This window comes from Brachyhypopomus gauderio, chromosome 9 (assembly GCF_052324685.1).
Source record: "Brachyhypopomus gauderio isolate BG-103 chromosome 9, BGAUD_0.2, whole genome shotgun sequence".
Lineage (NCBI taxonomy): Eukaryota > Metazoa > Chordata > Actinopteri > Gymnotiformes > Hypopomidae > Brachyhypopomus > Brachyhypopomus gauderio.
Window position 1 is genome coordinate 2,340,248 of NC_135219.1, and position 21,779 is coordinate 2,362,026.

The following is a 21,779-nucleotide window of genomic DNA, read 5'->3' on the forward strand; positions in this document are numbered from 1 at the left end:
GGTGCGCCGGATAAGGAGGAACAGGCACAGGTTGGTGGTGCACTGAGACCGCCTAGCGCCGTACCGGCCCAAACTGGCAGGTAAACGTCAGCAGGTCGGCCGGACATTGCAGCCACCCCTCCGTGCCGCACACAACGCTATTGTTTCTGACTGTGACCCGGTTGATGTTTTGTGTAATGACAATGTTGTAAATAGTCCTGCAATATATATATATTATATATATATAATAATATATATATATATTAGTGGTGGGCCGTTAACAGCGTTAACGGCGTTCGTTAATTTGATACTCTTATCGGGCAATATAATAATTATCGCCGTTAATCTATTCTTAAAGTTGGGTTGGGAACTGGGTCAAAATGGGTAAGCAAACTATGATGACTTTCAACTTGATAGTTTAGCTCGGCTGTATTCCTAACCAAATTGCACAGTAGGGGCGAGAACGAGTTTTCAAACCTGTGAATTACAAATCGTACGTGTGTTTACATGGATGCAGCCACGAAGTCGCCAGGTTTGCTTCATGTAGAATTCATTTTAGGAACGTAAGATGTTACCGGAGCGGAGCTCGGAGCAGTCGTTTTCTGCATGGTCCTAGCGCTAGATTCATCGCTATTTAAATATTTATTTTTAACCATTAAAAATGCAGAGGACCAAAACCGGCTTTTGAAAAAGTCCCTCCCAAATTACGTCCGTGAGGTTAATTGTACTAAATGTTGGCTTACATTTCAAATATAATGTTTAGCTGAATAAACATGTTATCAACCCCTTTTAATGTACAGTATGTAGGCTTACAAATTCATGTTTAACTGAATAAACCATTGAACACGAGTAGCCTACATTTTATTGAGCATGTTTTTTTTCTTCAAGTATCAAAGTAGAACAGCCTTCTCAAGCAGTCATTGATGCATTTTGGAAACAGGAGATGAGCCCCTGGTCTAATGCACCCTCTGTATTAAGAAACCCTATCTCAAAAACTGACTTTTAGTCATTACTTGGGTAGCACGCATATGAGCCATTTTAATATAGATTAATCTAGATTAATTTCAAGATTTCAGTGAGATTAATCTAGATTTAAAAAATTAATCTATGCCCACCCCTAATATATATATATATATATTAAACAAAGATTTGGGATTTTAAAGGATTTTATCCTGCACTGGTCTGTTGGTGTGCAATAAATATCAAAAGTTAAACACCTTTCTGATCTACTGAATGTGAAAACTGCTTTTTCAAAAAATCCTTTTTCATTGGCATATAACTTTTTTTTAACTGTAATGCAAATAGTTACTTTCCCTGTTAACGAGTTACTTTTATTATAGAGTAATTCAGTTACTAACTCAGTTACTTTTTTGAACAAGTAGTGAGTAACTATAACTAATTACTTTTTTAAAGTAATGTTCCCAACACTGCTGGCCAGACAAGACAGACAGACCAGACAGACTGGCCAGCAACCGCAACCTAGATTCATCGCTATTTAAATATTTATTTTTAACCATTAAAAATGCAGAGGACCAAAACCGGCTTTTGAAAAAGTCCCTCCCAAATTACGTCCGTGAGGTTAATTGTACTAAATGTTGGCTTACATTTCAAATATAATGTTTAGCTGAATAAACATGTTATCAACCCCTTTTAATGTTCAGTATGTAGGCTTACAAATTCATGTTTAACTGAATAAACCATTGAACACGAGTAGCCTACATTTTATTGAGCATGTTTTTTTTCTTCAAGTATCAAAGTAGAACAGCCTTCTCAAGCAGTCATTGATGCATTTTGGAAACAGGAGATGAGCCCCTGGTCTAATGCACCCTCTGTATTAAGAAACCCTATCTCAAAAACTGACTTTTAGTCATTACTTGGGTAGCACGCATATGAGCCATTTTAATATAGATTAATCTAGATTAATTTCAAGATTTCAGTGAGATTAATCTAGATTTAAAAAATTAATCTATGCCCACCCCTAATATATATATATATATATTAAACAAAGATTTGGGATTTTAAAGGATTTTATCCTGCACTGGTCTGTTGGTGTGCAATAAATATCAAAAGTTAAACACCTTTCTGATCTACTGAATGTGAAAACTGCTTTTTCAAAAAATCCTTTTTCATTGGCATATAACTTTTTTTTAACTGTAATGCAAATAGTTACTTTCCCTGTTAACGAGTTACTTTTATTATAGAGTAATTCAGTTACTAACTCAGTTACTTTTTTGAACAAGTAGTGAGTAACTATAACTAATTACTTTTTTTAAGTAATGTTCCCAACACTGCTGGCCAGACAAGACAGACAGACCAGACAGACTGGCCAGCAACCGCAACCCCAGTGTCCTCTCAAAGGACCAATCACAGTGAGCCCAGCACAGAGGCCCCTAAAGGTCAGGGGTGAGTTTCCCAAAACGTTCTTAGCGCTAAGTACTTCGTAACCTCGTTCATACGTACGAGGTTAAGATGTACTTAGCGCTAAGAATGTTTTGGGAAACTCACCCCAGATGTCATAGTTCTGTTGAGTTATCAAACATTCACAGTTCTTATTTTCTTGGGTGTCTGTATGGAAGAAAAATAGTTCCATCGGATTTTGAATTCGTATTTGAAGCACTGAATTTGTTTGCCCTTGAATTTGAAGCTCTGAATTTTTTTTGCACTGAAATTATGCATCTGAATTTTGTTGCCTTTGAATTTAATGCTTATTAAAATACAATGGAAAAAAATTCGAGCGTTAAAAAATTCAAAAGATTTTTTTTCAAGTTGCTCGAATTCGATTGGTCAAATTTGGCTCACAAAATACGCGTGCAAAATTTCGCGTGCTAAAATACGAGTTCAAAGATATTCAGAGTACACATCCGGGACACAAAGGATGAGCAATCGATTCAAGACTCCAATCGAACCAAATCCAACCAATCACGCTCCACTGGTCACGGCGCTGTTTGAAGCCACAGGCGGAGAGAGAAAGTGAGTTATGTCGGCGCACGGGATCGGCTCCTCTTCGGTGAGTGTATTTACTCCTTTATTTGTCTATTGTGGTGTTTTTAAGATTCAGTAAGATACAGTAAACGACGTGTTGAACATCAGAGGTTTGCGCTGGACTGATCTTTTTTTTAACTCGCTATGTAGTCAACATAGCTGCGTATGTGTGTGTCCGTCAGTCCACACTGTGCTTTATGATATTATATTTATCATAAAATCATTACATTCGTTTATTATTTCCTTACCAGTCGAGTAGTTTACAACTGTTTTTAACTCTCCGTGGGGTAATGGTTAGTGACGAGATGTTCGGACAAACCGGGCCTGGGTTCGATACCCGCGACTGACAAGCGATTTGTTATAATTAATATTTTTTATTCATTTATATATATACTGGACCGGCGCCAGGACATATACAGTGGGGGTGGCGGCGTGTGACGATTGTTAAGCGGGCAAGGGGGCGGTAGCAATAGTAAAATAAATGGGTCTTATTATTTAAATTGAGGGGGCGACGCCCTTTTTTGAAGTGGAAGTTTCAGAACTTGAGTGCAAGTTGTTTTGTTTTTTTAATACAAGGTATTTCAGTTTGATCATATTCCAGGATTGAAAAGTTGTGGTGAGATCTATGGGTAGCTGTAACAAGCATCTACTATGATGTTCTCCATTACCTTGAAGGAGAGGGCTCAGCATTTCCAACATCACACACATCTTCTGTTGCCACTATGTGTTCCTACCATGCCTGCAGGAAGACCTAGATACTTTTTGTAGTGGTTGGGACAATCATCCAATAAGAACAGAGAGCCACATGACCCCTAATCAACTGTGGGTGCTGGGTCATTCACATTACCCAATTCCTGCAGCAGATAGCACAGAGGTACATGCAAGTGTAATATGATTTTAACAAATAGTGTGGTTTATGTATAAAGTTTGGAAGTGGCTATTTTATCCACATAAGTGTATACAACTTATTTGTAGGGAATGGAGATTCCCAATATTGAGTGGGACAACACTGGACTTCCCATTGATGACCACTCAAATATCATTGTACCACACACAGAATGCCCACTGACAGATGAACAGATGACAGCTTTGAGAGATGCAGTTAACCCAGGAGCTGCATCCCAGTCCTCTGGCTGTGATCTTTACATTTCAGCTGTCCAGTTTTGTGAGAATTTCCTGTCTATTTGAAACAACTGGTCTGAGAATTGGAATAAAATAACATCTTTACAAAGTTAAGACCATATGAATGAAAAATTAATGGCAAATTTTGTCATCAGTTTTAGTTTGAGTAATAAAAAAAACAATAAAAAACTGAGATGCAGCTTCATTAATTTTTTTAATTATTTACAGAGTAGGAGACATTGCAGTAAATGGATACAATCAAAAGTTGTTTGATTGCCCAATTTTGTTATTCTGATGTTTGACATAAAGGTAAAAATTATACACCACAGAAAATACTAATTAAAACTCATGCTTGACTCACTTTCATTTTATTAAGAGTTGAAGTTTTCAAAAATGAGTTAGTCAAATTCCCTTCTGCCTCTTTTGGAAAAAGCAAGGCCACTGTCAGGTCGTCGAGTGAGCACTGTCCACATTGGGGATTCTTTAATCCCTCGTCTAATGCCACACTACACGACTTTTCAGTCGCCAGGTTTTTGTGCCGTTCGCACTACACGACTGGTCGTGCTGTAATCGCGAGTCTGTCAGTTGTTGTGGCTTTCACACTACATGACTGATCGGCGACGCGGGCTCACGAATTACACGACTGGGGAATCGCCGACTCATCTGGCTGCCGTCCAGAAACACGAGAACACGAAAACGAAACTCTCGCGAGAACCAGCAACACCACATAGAAGAAAAAAACAATGTACATGTACTCCACATTTTCGTTATTATTTTTTTTACCGTTTAAACACTCCATAGTCCCAAGTTGCCAGAATTATTTCATCTCTCCGTTGCAGTGAACATATATATAATCAATCGCACTATTTCTCCAGTGCTGTCACAATAACTTAAACACAGTGTTGTAGTAAAGTTGTAAGAAAGGTGAGGAGTTTGTGTGTTTGCTGGGTTACTGTTTTGAAAGCATTCTTGAAAGTTTTCTCTCCGCGTTCCCATTGGCTGTAGCTAGACGCTGCTGCCGACTCTCAGTCGCCGACTGCTAGATATTAAACATGCTAGATATCTGCCGGTCGTCTGCGACGAGTCGGCGACGGCTCGGCGAGCGTCTTTCAGCAGTTCACACGAGTGATCGCCGATTTGCCTCCGACCACAGTTTCTGTCGCCGATCAGTCGGCGACTGAAAAACCAGCCTAAAATCGTGTAGTGTGAACCGGGCATTAACTGCTTGATCTGTCTTGTGACACGTCCAACTACCTGTTTAGAGTAATAAACAGAAGAGAAAATGAAAAAATAAATTCCTTATCCAAAAGTAAACTCAGAGAGAAAGATTTTATACATATAATAATAATTTTAAAAAACAAATCGCTCGTCAGGCCCGTTTTGTCCGAAGCTCTCGTCACTAACCATTACCCCACGGAGACAGTTGAAAACAGCTGTAAACTACTCGACTGGTAAGGAAGTAATAAACGAATGTAATGATTTTATGATAAATATAATATCATAAAGCACAGTGTGGACTGACGGACACACACATACGCAGCTATGTTGACTACATAGCGAGTTAAAAAAAAGATCAGTCCAGCGCAAACCTCTGATGTGCAACACGTCGTTTACTGTATCTTACTGAATCTTAAAAACACCACAATAGACAAATAAAGGAGTAAATACACTCACCGAAGAGGAGCCGATCCCGTGCGCCGACATAACTCACTTTCTCTCTCCGCCTGTGGCTTCAAACAGCGCCGTGACCAGTGGAGCGTGATTGGTTGGATTTGGTTCGATTGGAGTCTTGAATCGATTGCTCATCCTTTGTGTCCCGGATGTGTACTCTGAATATCTTTGAACTCGTATTTTAGCACGCGAAATTTTGCACGCGTATTTTGTGAGCCAAATTTGACCAATCGAATTCGAGCAACTTGAAAAAAAATCTTTTGAATTTTTTAACGCTCGAATTTTTTTTCATTGTATTTTAATAAGCATTAAATTCAAAGGCAACAAAATTCAGATGCATAATTTCAGTGCAAAAAAAATTCAGAGCTTCAAATTCAAGGGCAAACAAATTCAGTGCTTCAAATACGAATTCAAAATCCGATGGAACTATTTTTCTTCCATATGTCTGTCAGATATTCTTCCAGTGCCAACAGTTTACAATTTTACACTCTCTCACACACATAGTTCTATTTTCTCTCTCTCACTCACCTGTCTCCTCTCATATTTTACACCTTTGATTTGTATTTCTGTCTTGCATTGCTATCCAATCTACATGGATGCTTTATTGTAATTTTATAATGACTTCACCTACACAGATACTATGCAGTAATCACTCTCAAATATGTAAACATGCACCTCCTTTGTTTATTGATCTGTTTACACACAGAAGTCCATTTACATCACCATGGCCTGCATCACCATCCCTGTTCTGATGCTGGTAGTAATGGGAGGAGTCATCTACTGGAGATACAGATGTATCACACACACACACATACACACACACACACACACACACACACACACACACACACACACACACACACAAATGACTGTTGCAGGAGTATTCTGGGAATTGAACTCCTCACCTGATGGTGAATTTTTCATAGATTTTTGGTTTTCCATCATTCCCATGTCGAAAGAGTTTTATTTTTATTTTTTTTTACTAAAACACCATTCAAATGTTTTATCTTAAAAAGGAATTCCAGCACTCTTTTTATTTCTTTTTATTTATTTAACTATTTTTTTTGGATCCCGGAGTGTCCGTCATTTGACCTTCTACTAGCACCTGTTTTACCTACAGGCCCTAATAGAAAAGACAGCTTAGTCTTAACACAAGAAACATGGTAGTGACCCATAATAACCGCTAGATGGCGCATCTAGCACAAAGACCGGAACAGAAAAAAATCGCAACACTGACATTCGGATGTCACAAAAACCCAGGAAATTTCAACCCGAAATTTCAAACTTAACCTGAATTGTTCAACATGAACCTGAATTATAACTTAAATTTTTGGATACCTGACTAAATTTCACAGACTTTTTAAAATAGCTAATACACAGCTTCAAGGCGTCTATAGTTGCATTTCGGGAATTAATGTGACTCCATTTCAGCTTCGGAGTAGTTTACGTATTCATAGCCCAATAACAAAAGTAATACATGTTAATGTAATGTAGGCATTATATGTTTATGGCAACAACAAAAATATGAATACCAGGAATTGTCTATCACATTATTCTTTACACAGAGAATAGAAACCAAGCACAAAATCAATTGTCAAATTTATGTACAAAAAAGTCAAAATGATATGTCTGAACATAAACATTAGACATTTTAATTAAATGCAGAATTACTAAAACACTCAAGACACTCAACCAGTGATGTAAGAGTCAAACAGCAGCTTCACACCTCACTCCTCTACATCATGTTCACTTACCACACCCAGTGGACCCAGTTTAGCAACACATTTCTGAGAAGAACGAGGTGTGTGTGTGTGTGTGTGTGTTATACAGTGTTGGAAACGTTACTTTAAAAAAGTAATTAGTTATAGTTACTCACTACTTGTTCAAAAAAGTAACTGAGTTAGTAACTGAATTACTCTATAATAAAAGTAACTCGTTACCAGGGAAAGTAACTATTTGCATTAGAATAAAAAAAAAGTTATATGCCAATAAATAAGGATTTTTTGAGAAAGCAGTTTTCACAGTCAGTTGAAATGAGTAGATCAGAAAGGTGATTATCTTTTGATATGTATTGCACATCTACAGACCAGTGCAGGATAAAATCCTTTAAATTCCCAAATCTTTGTAAAAAAAAAAAAAAAAAAAAAAAAAAAAAAAAAAAAAAAAAAAAAAAAAAAAAGCAAAAAAAGCTAAAGTAAACAGTTACACTATGTAAAGTGCATTTACATCTATCAAGTTAAATTAAATTATCAACCTGACAACTGGTTTGTTCACAACAGAAGTAAACTTAACAATAAAACCTCTATTCTTAATGAAATAAATCAAATACCCAGTCTGGTAGACATTCAGGAACTTCAAGTGTTTATATCGCCACCCTGAAAATGATCATTTTCCTTCGGCTTGCTCCTGACTCACCATTTCCTCTTCTTCGTTTGTGTTGTGTGTCACTGGCGCGTGTGTAAAAACACTGGCTCTGATTGGCTACCATAACGCTGCCTTAGCCAATCGCTTACTGACTTGTTAAGTTAAACAAGTGTTACACCGAGAACTGTGACCTATCGAGATTTGTTACTCCTCACTAGCCTGGGCAGTGGTCCGCTCGCAATACTGTTAGTATATGAATATAACGCACCACTTTTAATGACCAGTAACGTCAACAGTGTTGTAACGACAGGAAAAGTAATTAATTATATTATCCCGTTACTGACAAAATGACGCCGTTAACTAACGCCGTTATTTTTAGCAGCGTTATTCCCAACACTGGTGTTATAACAGTCAGTCATGTTGGCTATCACACTTCTTAGACTGTGATCATGAAAACCCACTGCTATAATACCTTCTAAGTTTGGGGGGCTAAAATCAGCAATTAGAGCCTACCACTGTCACAGTGCAATGCGATATGGTTTAATAGGAATTCATAATAAGCACAAATATCCTCCCAAACATCCCAGCTTTAACAGTTCACAATCAGTGATGTCAGTAACGCGTTACTCTAATCTTACCACTTTTCTCGGTAACGAGTAAAATAACGCGCTACTATTTCCAGTCCAGTAATCAGATTAAAGTTACTTATCCAAGTAACTGTGCATTACTATTTTTATTTTCCCTAGTAAAAATATATATTTTTGCTTTCTTCTTGGCTCATTTCTACTTTTGCTTCTGGCCGTAGCGCTCGACTCGCATGCTGCGCGCGACCCAGTGAGAGCGCGAGCACGTTTTACAAGTCATTTTTTTGCAGTGTCCTACCGAAACGATATGTGGTAGTATAAAGAAATACCCCTCAAAAACAGGGGAAGGAACATTTACCTGAAGAATTTTAATGGTGCACTGTGTTCCACGTTTGAAAAGTGCTGGAATGTTGGCTAATGTAGCCTACTTTAAAATGCTTGAAATTGTAATGGTATTTTGTTTCACAAGCTGTCTGACTGAATAGTTCGCTTGTATTACGTTTACAAATAAATTTACAAATAATACCGCGCAGCTACACAAACGTAATGTCAGGAGATACTGTAGCGACTACTACTCCTCACGGCGAATTCCCTAACGGACAGACACTTGGCCACTCAAGGTGTCTTAGCCCTTTAAGTGACACTGAGGGAGGCGGCGCCTGCGCGCGCCAGGGTTGCGTTATCAATAAAGTTTCCCTCCTCGGGATTTTTGGATTAAGCAGTTTCTGCCTCAGTTACCGAACCTGCTTCAATACATTGTTACTGTTAAAAATGCACTTCCAATAAAATGAGTATTGGAAAAATTAATTTTGCTCTGAATGTAACTACTAAAGTAACTTGTAATCTAACGTAGTTACTTTTGAAATCAAGTAATCAGTAATGTAACTAAGTTACTTTTAAAAGGAGTAATCAGTAGTCAGTAATCGGATTACTTTTTCAAGGTAACTAAGCCATCACTGTTCACAATATATTACTAGTGTAACATTCCTACCCCCGAACATAATCGTTTGTGTGAGTGTCTTTGTATTCGCCCACGCTTGTTGTAACAAGCGAGAGAAAGAGAGTCTTTTCCAAATTCCAATGTTCTCAGGAGGGAGGAGAGAATCAGGTGGCAATATATCCCGGGAGTTCAGTTTGAAAGAGTAACCAGTCCAGCATGGAAAGTCGAACGCGCAGGTAAACTGATCAAATATGAAATATCCGCAGCTCGGCGTATAATACTCCCGTTGGGTGCAAAATATGGCCAAAAAAACGTAAAAGACCCAGAATATACGCCTAGAAAACCAACGGAAAAACTGCGCCTTACATGGATAAAAATCCCCCCCCAAAAAACGCTCAAACCATGCTCTTCCCCCACTTGTTGCTTCTCATCCCCCCCCCCCCCCCCCCCCCATCTTAATTGGTATGTAGACCCATGACATCACGAGTGTCGTATTCAGGTGGAACGTCTGCTGACAGTGGATTATAATATTCCAAAAATATAAAACACTTCCACACAAACAAAAACATAAATAAATTACTTTTAATGTGATATCAATACTATGTGTTTGTCACAGTGTTTGTGTGTGTGTGTGTGTGTGTGTTCAACCCGCCTGATCAAGCTGGTCTGTCTAATGCACTGGTGAATTTGTTCTCCAGTAATGTGTATATGTGAGCCAAATCACAGCTCAGTTAGATTGGTTTACACTTTAAGGCCCTAAAGAGAGAATAACAGACAGACAGGCATTCATTCATTCATTCTGCTGTCAGTGAGCTGCACTCTACACACATTCTGCTGTCAGTGAACTGCAATCTACACACATTCTGCACACACATACACCAGTGGCCATGGAAGTGATTGAAACACCTGATTCTGATATTTTGTATGGATGTGCGAATACTTTTGGCAATATAGTGTATGTATAGATGGATGGTCATGTAGAAACTTTTGCTGTTACTTATATGACCATAACTGAAAATAAAAAAGAAGTAACTGAGGAAAGGAGAGAGATCTGTTTGTGACATTTCCACTTCCTGTGGTAACTGTTGCACAGTAGGCCTATCAGGTTACGTTAAACAGTTAGAATCCAGTTGTCTTTAATCTGTGGTTGATATTCTTAGAGATTTTCCGTTCAAACTTGCACAGTTAGCAATTGTGATTTCATCCAAGAATGCAACAGAAATATTTTTGATTAAATAGTTTTTGTAAAATGTTTGTAATATTTTAACCATTTTTGGATGAAATTGAATTGGCCACTTGCTTAAAACATGATGGCTTGGCCATTTCACTCTCTCTCTGGTTTGCTCCGTCATCTCTCTCTCCCTCTCTCTTGTGTTTTCTTTATTAAGAGCACGCGATCATTCAAAAGTAGTTGCTGCCAAAACCTCCAAAGAATTCATAGTTAAATCTTTCAGATAAAAAACCTTTAATTACCTTTAGTTGAGAAATAAATGTTTGTGTCTATGGTTTCATTTGAATATGAGACTGATTCTAACTTAATGAGACTGATAAATAATTAAGGTAAAACAAATTATATCTACTTGGTTGGAAAGAAAATATTTTCATATGTCAGTACACATCAAATACAACTGAATGATTGTAAATAAAGCTACATGGTGGTTATGGCTGACAATGTGATTGTGTAATGCATCATGTTAGAGAGAAGACACAAGATGGAGGAAGTGATGACACTCTGAAGGCACTTTTTTCATTCCTATATTTAGTTTGTATGCTCATATGTAAGAAGAGAAGATGAGGAGGAAGTAGTTTTGTATGTGAAAACGTCCTCTGTGCTGTGTGGACACTAGGCAGTGGTCCATTACAGTAGAGGTCCTCTGAGATCTAGAACTCTAGGTCACAGTTCTGTGGTGGTTCTTGGAGGGAGACCGTAGTTCTGAGAAGCAGCAGAAGTTCTGAAGCTGTGTAGTGTGTGTACAGTGATCAGAGCATTCAGGAGATTGTAGTTCTGAAGAGGAAGTGTATAAGACGTGTATCAGCAGTCCTGCAGTGTGTGTGTGTAGTGTGTTGAACTCAGTAAGAATGCAGGTGTGTGTGTATCTGCTGCTTGTGCTCCATGCTGCTGATGGTGAGTGTTTCATTTTCTCTGCTATTGTACTGCTGTTTCTCTGGATATGTAGATACACTGTATACATCTCTAAAGTAATTAGGGTAATCAGACATGGGTAAATTGATCAGAATCAGATCAGATTCTGTTACAGGTTGCTCAGTTGCATATGAAAGCTTGTCCACAAGATATTCTAGGAAAGGTTTGACAGATCATGTTATCTTAGTAGGTTCTTAGGTAGATATCTGAGTAAGTGAAGGCTGCTTTATTTGAAATAGATTTAGTCTGAGATAAATAACAATAAGCATTTTACGTTTACATGTGCATCCATGTTTATTAGTGATGGCTATTAATGAGTGTGTTTTTGCAGGCTGCAGGTTGGTAGGGAATCAGACAACAAATTACATCACTGCGTACAAAAGAGACTCTGTCCTGCTTCCCTGTTCCTGCACCGACACACACACCAGACCTGAGAGTTTCACCTGGGAGAAATACAACACAAACAGAAACACATGGGATGTGATCTCCAGTGAGCAGTACAGAAACAGAGTTCAGCTGGGTACTGCTCACTCTCCAGGAAATCTCTCTCTACTCATATCACCCCTGACTAAAGAGGATGAGGGGATGTATGTTTGTAATATTAACAAAAATACATACAAATACATCGGTCTCAATGTTGAAGGTAAAACACTGTTTTTGATTCAAGTATTACTGCTGTGATGTTTCTATAACTAAATGTATGTCAATGAACCCAGAAATTGGGGTTTTCTTGGGTATCAACTAGAAAAGTCTTTGTTGTCTCGCTTGCTTGTAGATGTTTTGCTGTGTTATTTGGTGCTGAGCTGTCATCTGTGCCAAAATTATCATCCAAAATTATTAACGTGTTCCTATTTTAGATATTTTATTTGACAGGTTGATAAATATTTATATATATTTCCTAATTTTTAGGTCACATTATTTTTTTTTCTCCTGGAAAGATTATTTTAATTTATAAAAAAAACAAGCTGAAACAATATGTCAACCGACAGTATTAAAAGTGTATATCGCTGCCTATTGGATTTGACCTATAAAAAGTTGCATTTAGGTTTGTATCAACTTTTAAGAAAGATATATGTCATGATACGGACGCCCCCTGCTGGCCGCCTCCAGCTGCAGCGGCAGTAGTTTATGTTGTCCAGTTTTTGCATTGTGTTTGTTCCTCAGGTGGGCGGGGCCTATTACACCACTTATGAAGACCACTCTTAAGGACTGTGTTGGGAAAATTTACATTTTGATCACGTTGTTTACGTTTCTATGTGTTAACATATAAACATATTCAAACATGTGGTTGCCTGAATATAGTATGTACAGATACACCAACAGGGCTCAGTTATGCCTTCTAACAGTCATGGGTTTAAAGACTCTGAACGTCATTAGGACAATAGCAAAATCATAAACTATTAGTAATTATTATTTATTATCTTGCAGGCACAGGTGAAATCAGCATGTGACAATGTGTGTGTGTGTGTGTGTGTGTGTGTGTGTGTGTGTGTGTGTGTGTGTGTGTGTGTGTGTGTGTGTGTGTGTGTTTGTCTGCAGCTTGCATTCTGGAAGACAACAAAGAGACAACAGACATCTCTGCACACACAGGAGACTCAGTACTACTGTCCTGCAGCTGCACAGAGATACAGGACAGACCTGAGAGATTCACCTGGGAGAAATTCAACACAAGCAGCCAATCATGGGATGTGATCTCCAGTGAGAATGAACAGTACAGAAACAGAGTTCAGCTGGGTACTGCTCACTCTCCAGGAAATCTCTCTCTACTCATATCACACCTCACTGAAGAGGACGAGGGATTGTACATGTGTTATCTTAAAAGTGGGCAATATAAAGACATCAGACTCAATGTTAAAGGTAAAACACTGTTTTACTAAATCCATCTGCACTGATGTTTGGTTTGTGGACTTTACAAATGTAGTCTTAATGCGTTTGAACACCTATACATTTCTTGATGCAGGTGTCAACATAAACAGCAGCAACAAAGGAGAACTAAATAAGAACACAAATATATTAAAGAGCAATATATTATAAAAAATAATAAATAAGGTGCACATACTATCGTATAGGTTTTATGTGTTGTAGTCTTAGATTGGAGGGATGTGTGATGGGTCCTTGTTTAGGCGGGTGATGGCCTGAAGAAAGAAGCTGTGGATGTGTGGGTTGGTCCGAGTCATTAAGGCCCTCACCTTCGGTCTCCACAGAGATGGAAACCGCTGGAATAGAAGGTGGCTGGGGTGTGAGGGGTCAGTCATGATCTTCCCTGCCCTCTTCTTCGTCCTGGATGAGTAGAGATCCATGAGGGAAGGGAGCTGATTTTCTCTGCACAACGCACTAATCGCTGTAGCTTACGTTTTATGTGCAGAGACGAACCAGACGGAGTCGGAAGATGTGATGATGGACTCTATTATAGCTGTGTAGAATTGGACCAGTAGAGATTGTGGCAGCCCAAATTTCTTGAGCTGTCTCAGGAAATACAGGCGTTGCTGGGCCTTCTTTGTGACTGTAAAAATGTAAAAAATGTAAATGTGCCATATTTTGTCAATTGTGAATTTTTACACCGCAATCGAAATTTGTCCTCCACTCTTTACCCATTTGTGCAGGTAACACACACACACACACACACACACACACACACTGGTGGTGCCCAGGAATTTGTGGTACTCGACTCGCTTAACAGTGCAGCCATGAATTTCCAATAGAGGTGGGGGGGTGGGTTTTTTCCTAGTCAAAGATCATCTCCACTGTTTTTTGTGTGTTTAGCTCCAAGTTGTTGTCGCCACACCATGACACGAGCCGTGACACTTCCTCTCTGAACATGGACTCACTGTTGTTTGAGACTAGGCCAATCAGGGTAGTGTCGTCTGCAAACTTAATCAGTTTAACAGAGTTGCTGTTGGAAACACAGTCGTTGGTGTAGAGGGAGTAGAGTAGGGGGGAAAGCACACAGCCTTGAGGAGCGCCTGTGCTGAGGTAGAGAGAGTCAGATGTGTGGTCACCCATCTTGACATACTGTTTCCTGTTGGACAGGAAGTTATGAAGCCAGTAGCATACAGATGGGGGGATGCCATCGTTTGTCTAGTAAGAGGTCCGGGATGATCGTGTTGAAAGCAGAGCTGAAGTCTACAAACAGCACACAGGCGTAAGTGTTTTGACCATCGAGATGTTTCAGGATGTAGGAGAGAGACCATTATGCAGAAGCGCCCCCTAGTGGGCCCGCCGGCGGGCCCAGCTCCTTTACGGCGATATAAAACATATTAAACATTAATGAATCTCCGAACAAAAGCGCTTATATCAAAATTTCCTATCCCATCTACATGCCTACCGAGTTTCAGCCGTCTACGTGCAGCCGATCGCGAGATATCCGGCTTTGAAGTTGACCACAAAAGTGCACCCCGCGAGGGGGTCTCCCGACATATCCGTTTACAAAACATATTTATGTTGTGAAATGTCTTAATGTTTTGTCACCTAAAAATCGTTTACTAATAAGGCTTTAATTTAAGACCTTAACAGCGTAGATCCGTTGTGGTTAAGTACCTTAAAAAGCTTGCTCACCTCACTGCAAAATTTTCCAAAATCCGCTTCCTGAATGAGACACTCCGACAAATCTGCCCCCTAAGCGTCACAGAAGCGTTTTTAACGCTGATTTGATCCCTCATTACAAAGCTGCAGCGGTTCTGCTTTGATTTGAGTGGTTTTTATTGGTCTAAAGTGGGGTAGTGACTTTGAATGACAGGTTTTACAACCTCTCCCACGGCGAGGTGCGAAGGGGAGGGGGGAGGGTGAACCAATAAGCCCACAGAGACAAGCTGGCGCCTCAGAAGTGATTGAAAGCTGTTCTAACCAATAGTGTACATCCTTCCGAAGCTAACCAGCCCTCATATGACATGATTGGTCAAGTATATTTTTAAATTGAGCCCTCGGAAACTGGCGCTTCATTTCCAATTTCGGCCGCTAGCATAGCAACATAAGCTAACCCTTTGCTAACCTAAGCTAAGCTCCCCAGAACACACTGTTCGGCGAAACTGAAGCTGCCATGGATTATTTTGTTCGTTTTTATGTGGATTGTGGATACTTTTGAACATAAACGGATTACTTTGTGTGGAATATATGGGCAATTTTCGGAATTTTCGCCAACCCGGAAGTGAGATGGTACACCGGCTACGACGCGATTCTACGTACTGTGAGTGACAATGGATAATTTTTCATAAGCGATATTGTACAAAATATATATTCTAATACTAAACATTAACTAAGCGTTAGATTATAAACAGTTTTAGAGCGTTTGAGTGCTGCAGCACTCTGTATCGTGTCGGATGCTACCGGAGTTGGCTACGGTAACCTAGCTTATGCTGTCGGACTATATTGGACATAAATATGATATCATAACGTTCATATTTGGACATGGAATTTATTCATTGGAATTTTCTGGTCTTTCTGTAATATGTGCAGCGTTGTTGTTTGAAATGGCTCATCGGTTTCGTGTATGGAATTTGTTAGCATGTTAGCTTGGTTGGCTAAGGGTGTGTACCGGGTGTGGCACATACTTAGCACATTTGGACAGGGTGTGGTGAACTGGACATTCCTTGGAACAAAGTGGAATAACTTTGCAATGCTTGCATGGATTTGCTTCATTTTTTCTGTGTTGTTAGAAAAGACCCTAGCGAAACTTTTTGCAATTTCCAATAAGAGATTTGAATAACTATGTGAATATACATTCCAGTCATGTTCAAGTTCAAGTCAAAATTTTTGACATTCCTGGCATTTTAGCATTTGTAATAGAGGCTCTAAAATAAACCAAATTATGTGAATATGATATTGAAGTGAATCAGTATGTTCCCCCAACTGTCTACTTCAGTTTGAGCCATGAATGATGATTTTCCTATATGTACAACTTGAGATATCTAGTGTTGAAGTGTACTAGTACCATTCGCTCAAAGATGGCTGCCAACCAGCATCAAGCATCAAGGGCTAGTAAAAGTGCAGTATAAGGTTAATGGCATCATTACAGACCTGTTGGCTCTTTATGCAAACTGCAAGGGGTCCTGGAGGGCATGAATTATGGCCATGAGGTGCTAAAGTCAGAGGGACTTTAGTCTCTCAAAGCACTGATGTTAGGGCAACAGATCTGTAGTCATTTAAGCAGGAGATCTTCTGTTTCTGGGAATCGGTATGATGACCGAAGTTTTAAAACAAGCAGGCTCAGCAGACATGGTCAAGGACATGTTGAAGAGATCAGTGAGGATGGGTGAAAGCTGTTCAGAACAGTGTCTGAGAGTAGCTGTCACTCATACAAACCAACATGGTTAGATACAAGTTAGAAATGCATCAGGACTGTAGTAAAACATGCACTCACAACGTCATGTGATTGTATTACATCTGATGAATGGTTTCAGGTGTAATATAACAATCACACCTTATGCTGACAAAGACATATCTTCATGAGAACAACTGAAATTGTTTTAAAAGTTGCTCAGAGGATGGTCATACCAGTGCAAATCCTCAACACGGTACCTAATGAGCCAGCGAGTTCGCTGGGTCTCCTCTTCCAGAGGACCATTTCTTCTGGACCTACGTATGATTATTATTGATATTGATGATATGAGTAACTATTAATAAAGTCATTTAAGTCACCATAGGTTATACTGTCACACGATACCCTACATTGTTCCGGAGGTTACTGATGCGCCCACCTTGCAATATGAAACACAGAAGACAGAGTCACACAAACTATCCTCAAAATGTACACCAGTAATCCCATCTCTCCTTGCAGGGCACTAACCTACAAGTCCCTTTGACCCTTTTAAAGAATGTGTGAAGAGTCTACATTTTATTTTCAGTTTTTCATGTTCACGCATATTTCACATAATGTGTTTGGAGCTCCAAAATGGATTGAAGATCGCCGAGACCCTGAAATGATTGTAACATGCAGAGTGACACTCACCAGACTCCAGAGGGTTTTGTGCTCCACCACCTCTCACCTCTCACCCCTGACCTCTGACTGTTGCTGTTACAGTTTCTCGTCAGGCTCCGCCCTACATCCCCGTTGCCTTGGTCACTGTGATCTTCCTCCACATTATCGTGGCTGTAGTCTACTGCACCAGGAGAAGTAAAGGTACCACTGACATAATCAAGCTGTTGTTGTCTCACTACGCCTCCTGCATCTGTGAATTTATTTATCCATTTATCTTCAGCAGCAGATCCTGCTCAACCTCACTACACTCCTGACGGAGATGGAACAGGGAGTCTGCAGTAGAGAAGACAAACAACATTACAGCCAGGTATGCACACCTGACCTGGAAATGCTGACACTGTCCCTGCGACCCTTCCACCTCCCAAGGGAATTCCCTAACCTGGTCATCAGCTGTGTTTACACCCCACCCAGGGCGAATGTCACAACCGCAGCTGAGCAAATTGCTAGCACCGCTAGCAACATGCAAGAGAAATATCCCGATGCGCCGATGTTTATCATGGGCGACTTCAACAGCTGCAGGCTCGACAGTTTACTAATTTCCTTCCAACAAAATGTAAACATTCCAACAAGGAGGAGGAACACACTGGACCTGTGTTATGGGAATATTAACGACGCATATGTCGTTATGATCGACGTTATGATCACTTGGTCTAGGTGATCATAACGTTATCCCTCTACTACCGCTCTACAGACAGACTTTGAAATGGGAAAAGCCTGAGATCCACAGCGCCAATCAGTGGTCAGAGGACGCCATTGCAGAGCTGTAAGCTTGCTTTGCATGCACAGACTGGGACATCTTTAAGAGTGATCTGGAGGAAAAGGTCTCTGTCATCACGGATTATATAAAATTCTGTGTTGATATGATTATACCAACAAAGACCATCAGGAGATTTCCAAACTCCAAACCCTGGATCACCAAACACATCAAACTTACAATGAGAGAAAAACGGGTGGCTTTTCTGAGGCAAGACTGGACCACACTCAAAGACATTACCGGGGAAATAAAAAAATGACATTACTAAGGCTAAACTTAAATATAAAGATAATTTGGAACAGGAATTCAGCACCATGAACACAAAACAGGCCTTTGAAAAAATAAAGATACTCACAGGACAGAAGAACAAGCACAAATTAAACGCAATTTCAGACCCCAAGGCATTTGCCAGGGACCTAAACACCTTCTACTCCAGGTTCGACACAGTAGACCACTCAGACACATGCACGAATCTACTGGAGGCTATTCCCACCCAGGAGCCAGCCGAACAGGTCCCTTTCACAGCTGAGGATGTGCGCCAGCAGCTGAGGAGATGTAAGCCTGGTAAGGCTCCGGGGCCGGATGGCATCAGTGCCCGGGTGTTTAAAGACTTTCCCCCGTCATCCACTCGCTCTTCTCCGAATCATACAGCACTGCTACGGTACCGGTTCTGAGGAAGACATCTACCATCATCCCAATACCCAAGAAACCCCGCCCATCCGAATTCAATCATTACCGGCCAATCGCACTTACCTCAATAATCATGAAGTGTTTGGAAAAACTGATCCTTAGAACTCTCCTTCCAGTTGTCAGCCCACATCTGGACCAGTGTCAGTTTGCCTACAAGGTTAAGAGGGGGACGGAGGATGCTGTGGCATGTCTCCTCCACTCCCTCCTCCAACACCTGGAAACACCCGGCAACTATACCAGACTTCTCTTCATTGATTTCAGTTCTGCCTTTAATACAATTCAGCGTCACCTGATGATTAACAAACTTCACCAGCTGCACATCTCTCCAGCCCTCATTCACTGGATTCACAATTTCCTCAGTGACCGACCACAATCCTTCAGAATACGTACAGTCTCATCATCTCTCACCACTATCAACACCGGTGCCCCACAAGGGTGTGTCCTAAGCCCATTCCTTTTTACTCTGTACACCAATGACTGTGTAAGCCCCACACATATTACCACATATTTCAAATATTCTGACGACACCGTTATACTTGCACTCCTCGATGACAATAACTCCATCTCAGCATACCAAGACTCTATTTCTCATCTCACACACTGGTGCACCATCAACTGTCTCCAGCTCAACATCAGTAAAACCAAAGAATTGGTAATTTCACATACACACACTATTCATGATCCCATCTGTATAGACGGTGAAACCGTAGAAATGGTAGACTGCTTCAAATACCCTGGACAATAAACTCAGTTTTGAACAACATACCACGAAGATCCATAAACGCAGCCAACAAAGACTTACAGCTATTCCCGCTCTGAATGTAAGCGGGAATTGTCCAACTGATGGTCTGTGGAACGCTTCCCCGTGTCCTCTGTGACATCTGTTGGACTGCCTATGTGATCTGCTCTGTCTGACGTGTATGTGTTTATATATGTATTCATGTTTGGTGTAGAGAGGGGAGGGGATGTGTTAAGTATACCTATGTGATCTGCTCTGTCTGACGTGTATGTGTTTATATATGTATTCATGTTTGGTGTAGAGAGGGGAGGGGATGTGTTAAGTATACCTATGTATGTATCTATGTATCCATGTTACATATGTGTACCTATGTATGTATCTATGTTGATGAGGCTTTGTACTGATGGTGAAAACAAATTTTCCCCGTGGACAATAAAGACTGATAGACTGACTGACTGACTGACTGACTGACTGACTATCTATCTATCCTGATTAAGCAGAAGGTCTACAATAATGAAGTAGTGTGATTCAGTGTAACCATGTTTAGTTCATATTCATATTATGCATGTGTGCTATACTGTGACCCAGCTAAGGGGGAGTGCAAAGGGTAAGAGCACTCTGTTAACTGGTAGTCACTAGGCTACTATACTTGGGTCATTTAGCTTTCTCTGTGTTCAACTGATACATCAGTTGCTTCCGCTAACTCTAGGGAAGTCCATATTAGGAGATACACATATGTGAGACAAAGTAGCCTGCTGGGGGCCTATGTTTTGGAACATGCTGTGTTAAAGATAACCTGCTGTTAGAACTGCTGAATTGTGTTTAAGATTGTATATAAGCAGGGGGACTGCCCCCCTGTCTTCAGAGTTGTCATGCTTGAATGAGACTCTCATGTCTGTGTCTGTCTTTCTTGTGTCTGTCTTTTTTTAATTACTCATTTTAACCACGTCCAAGTCCTCATCCATTTTCAGAAAATGTCCACGATGGACGTTTCCACTTCCTGTGACAGCTGTGAGATCTTGCAGGCGTGTGACATTGTTCATCGTCTTGTGACAATTCTTGGGCAGTGATGACATGTTAAACAGTCAGTATCCACAGTTGTCCTTCAATAGTGTTTTCCTACCTCCAGGCCGCGTTCTATAGATGGCTTTGGCTGGGGGGGGGGGGGGGGGGGGGGGGGGCAGAAAGCCAGAATCCAGGGCTTGATTTGAGGAGTGATACAAGGAGATGGTAACCCCCCAGTTAAAAATAACCTCTGTAACACTCATCTCCCTTTACGCCTCCTCTGTAACACTCATCTCCCTTTACACCGCATCTGTAACACTCATTTCCCTTTACACCAATTCTGTAACATTTATCTCCCTTTACACCCTCTCTGCAACACTCATCTCCCTTTACACCCCCTCTGTAAAACTCATCTCCCTTTACAATCCCCCTGTAACACTCATCTCCCTTTACACCCCCTCTGAAACACTCATCTCTCTTTACACCCCCTCTATAACATTCATCTCCCTTTACACCCCCTCGAAAACTCATCTCCCTTTACACCCCCTCTGTAACACTCATCTCCCATTACACCCTCTCTGCAACACTCATCTCTCTTTACACCCCATCTGAAACACGCATCTCTCTTTACACTCCCTCTGAAACACGCATCTCCCTTTACACCCTCTCTGCAACACTCATCTCCCATTACAACCCCTCAGAAACACTCCTCTCCCTTTACACCCCCATAAAACTCATCTCCCATTACACCCTCTCTGCAACACTCATCTCCCTTTACACCCCATCTGTAACAATCACCTCGCTTTACACCCCCTCTCAAACACTCACCTCC

At 40.4% G+C, this 21,779-nt stretch overlaps 2 protein-coding genes across 5 annotated transcripts in view; both read left to right on the forward strand.

Annotated features, from left to right (window-relative positions):
* The window catches only part of LOC143522680 (polymeric immunoglobulin receptor-like), a 108,165-nt gene that overhangs the window by 42,932 nt on the left and 43,454 nt on the right, over positions 1 to 21,779 (forward strand). The gene's annotated exons all lie outside the window — the stretch shown is intronic.
* LOC143522683 (junctional adhesion molecule-like) overlaps positions 11,454 to 21,779 on the forward strand; it is a 37,817-nt gene continuing 27,491 nt past the window's right edge. Inside the window, exons 1-6 of one of the 3 annotated variants that reach the window (XR_013133094.1) lie at positions 11,454 to 11,767; positions 12,117 to 12,428; positions 13,325 to 13,642; positions 17,802 to 17,900; positions 17,983 to 18,066; positions 18,171 to 20,182. Coding sequence is in view for 1 of the 3 variants with exons in the window: in XM_077016435.1 (XP_076872550.1) it covers positions 11,722 to 11,767; positions 12,117 to 12,428; positions 13,325 to 13,642; positions 17,802 to 17,900; positions 17,980 to 18,041 (837 nt within the window). In the remaining 2 variants the exon portion in view is untranslated. Of the gene's footprint in view, positions 11,768 to 12,116; positions 12,429 to 13,324; positions 13,643 to 17,801; positions 17,901 to 17,979; positions 18,067 to 18,170 lie in introns of those variants that run through there. The other 2 variants (XR_013133095.1, XM_077016435.1) reach the window with 2 other exon arrangements.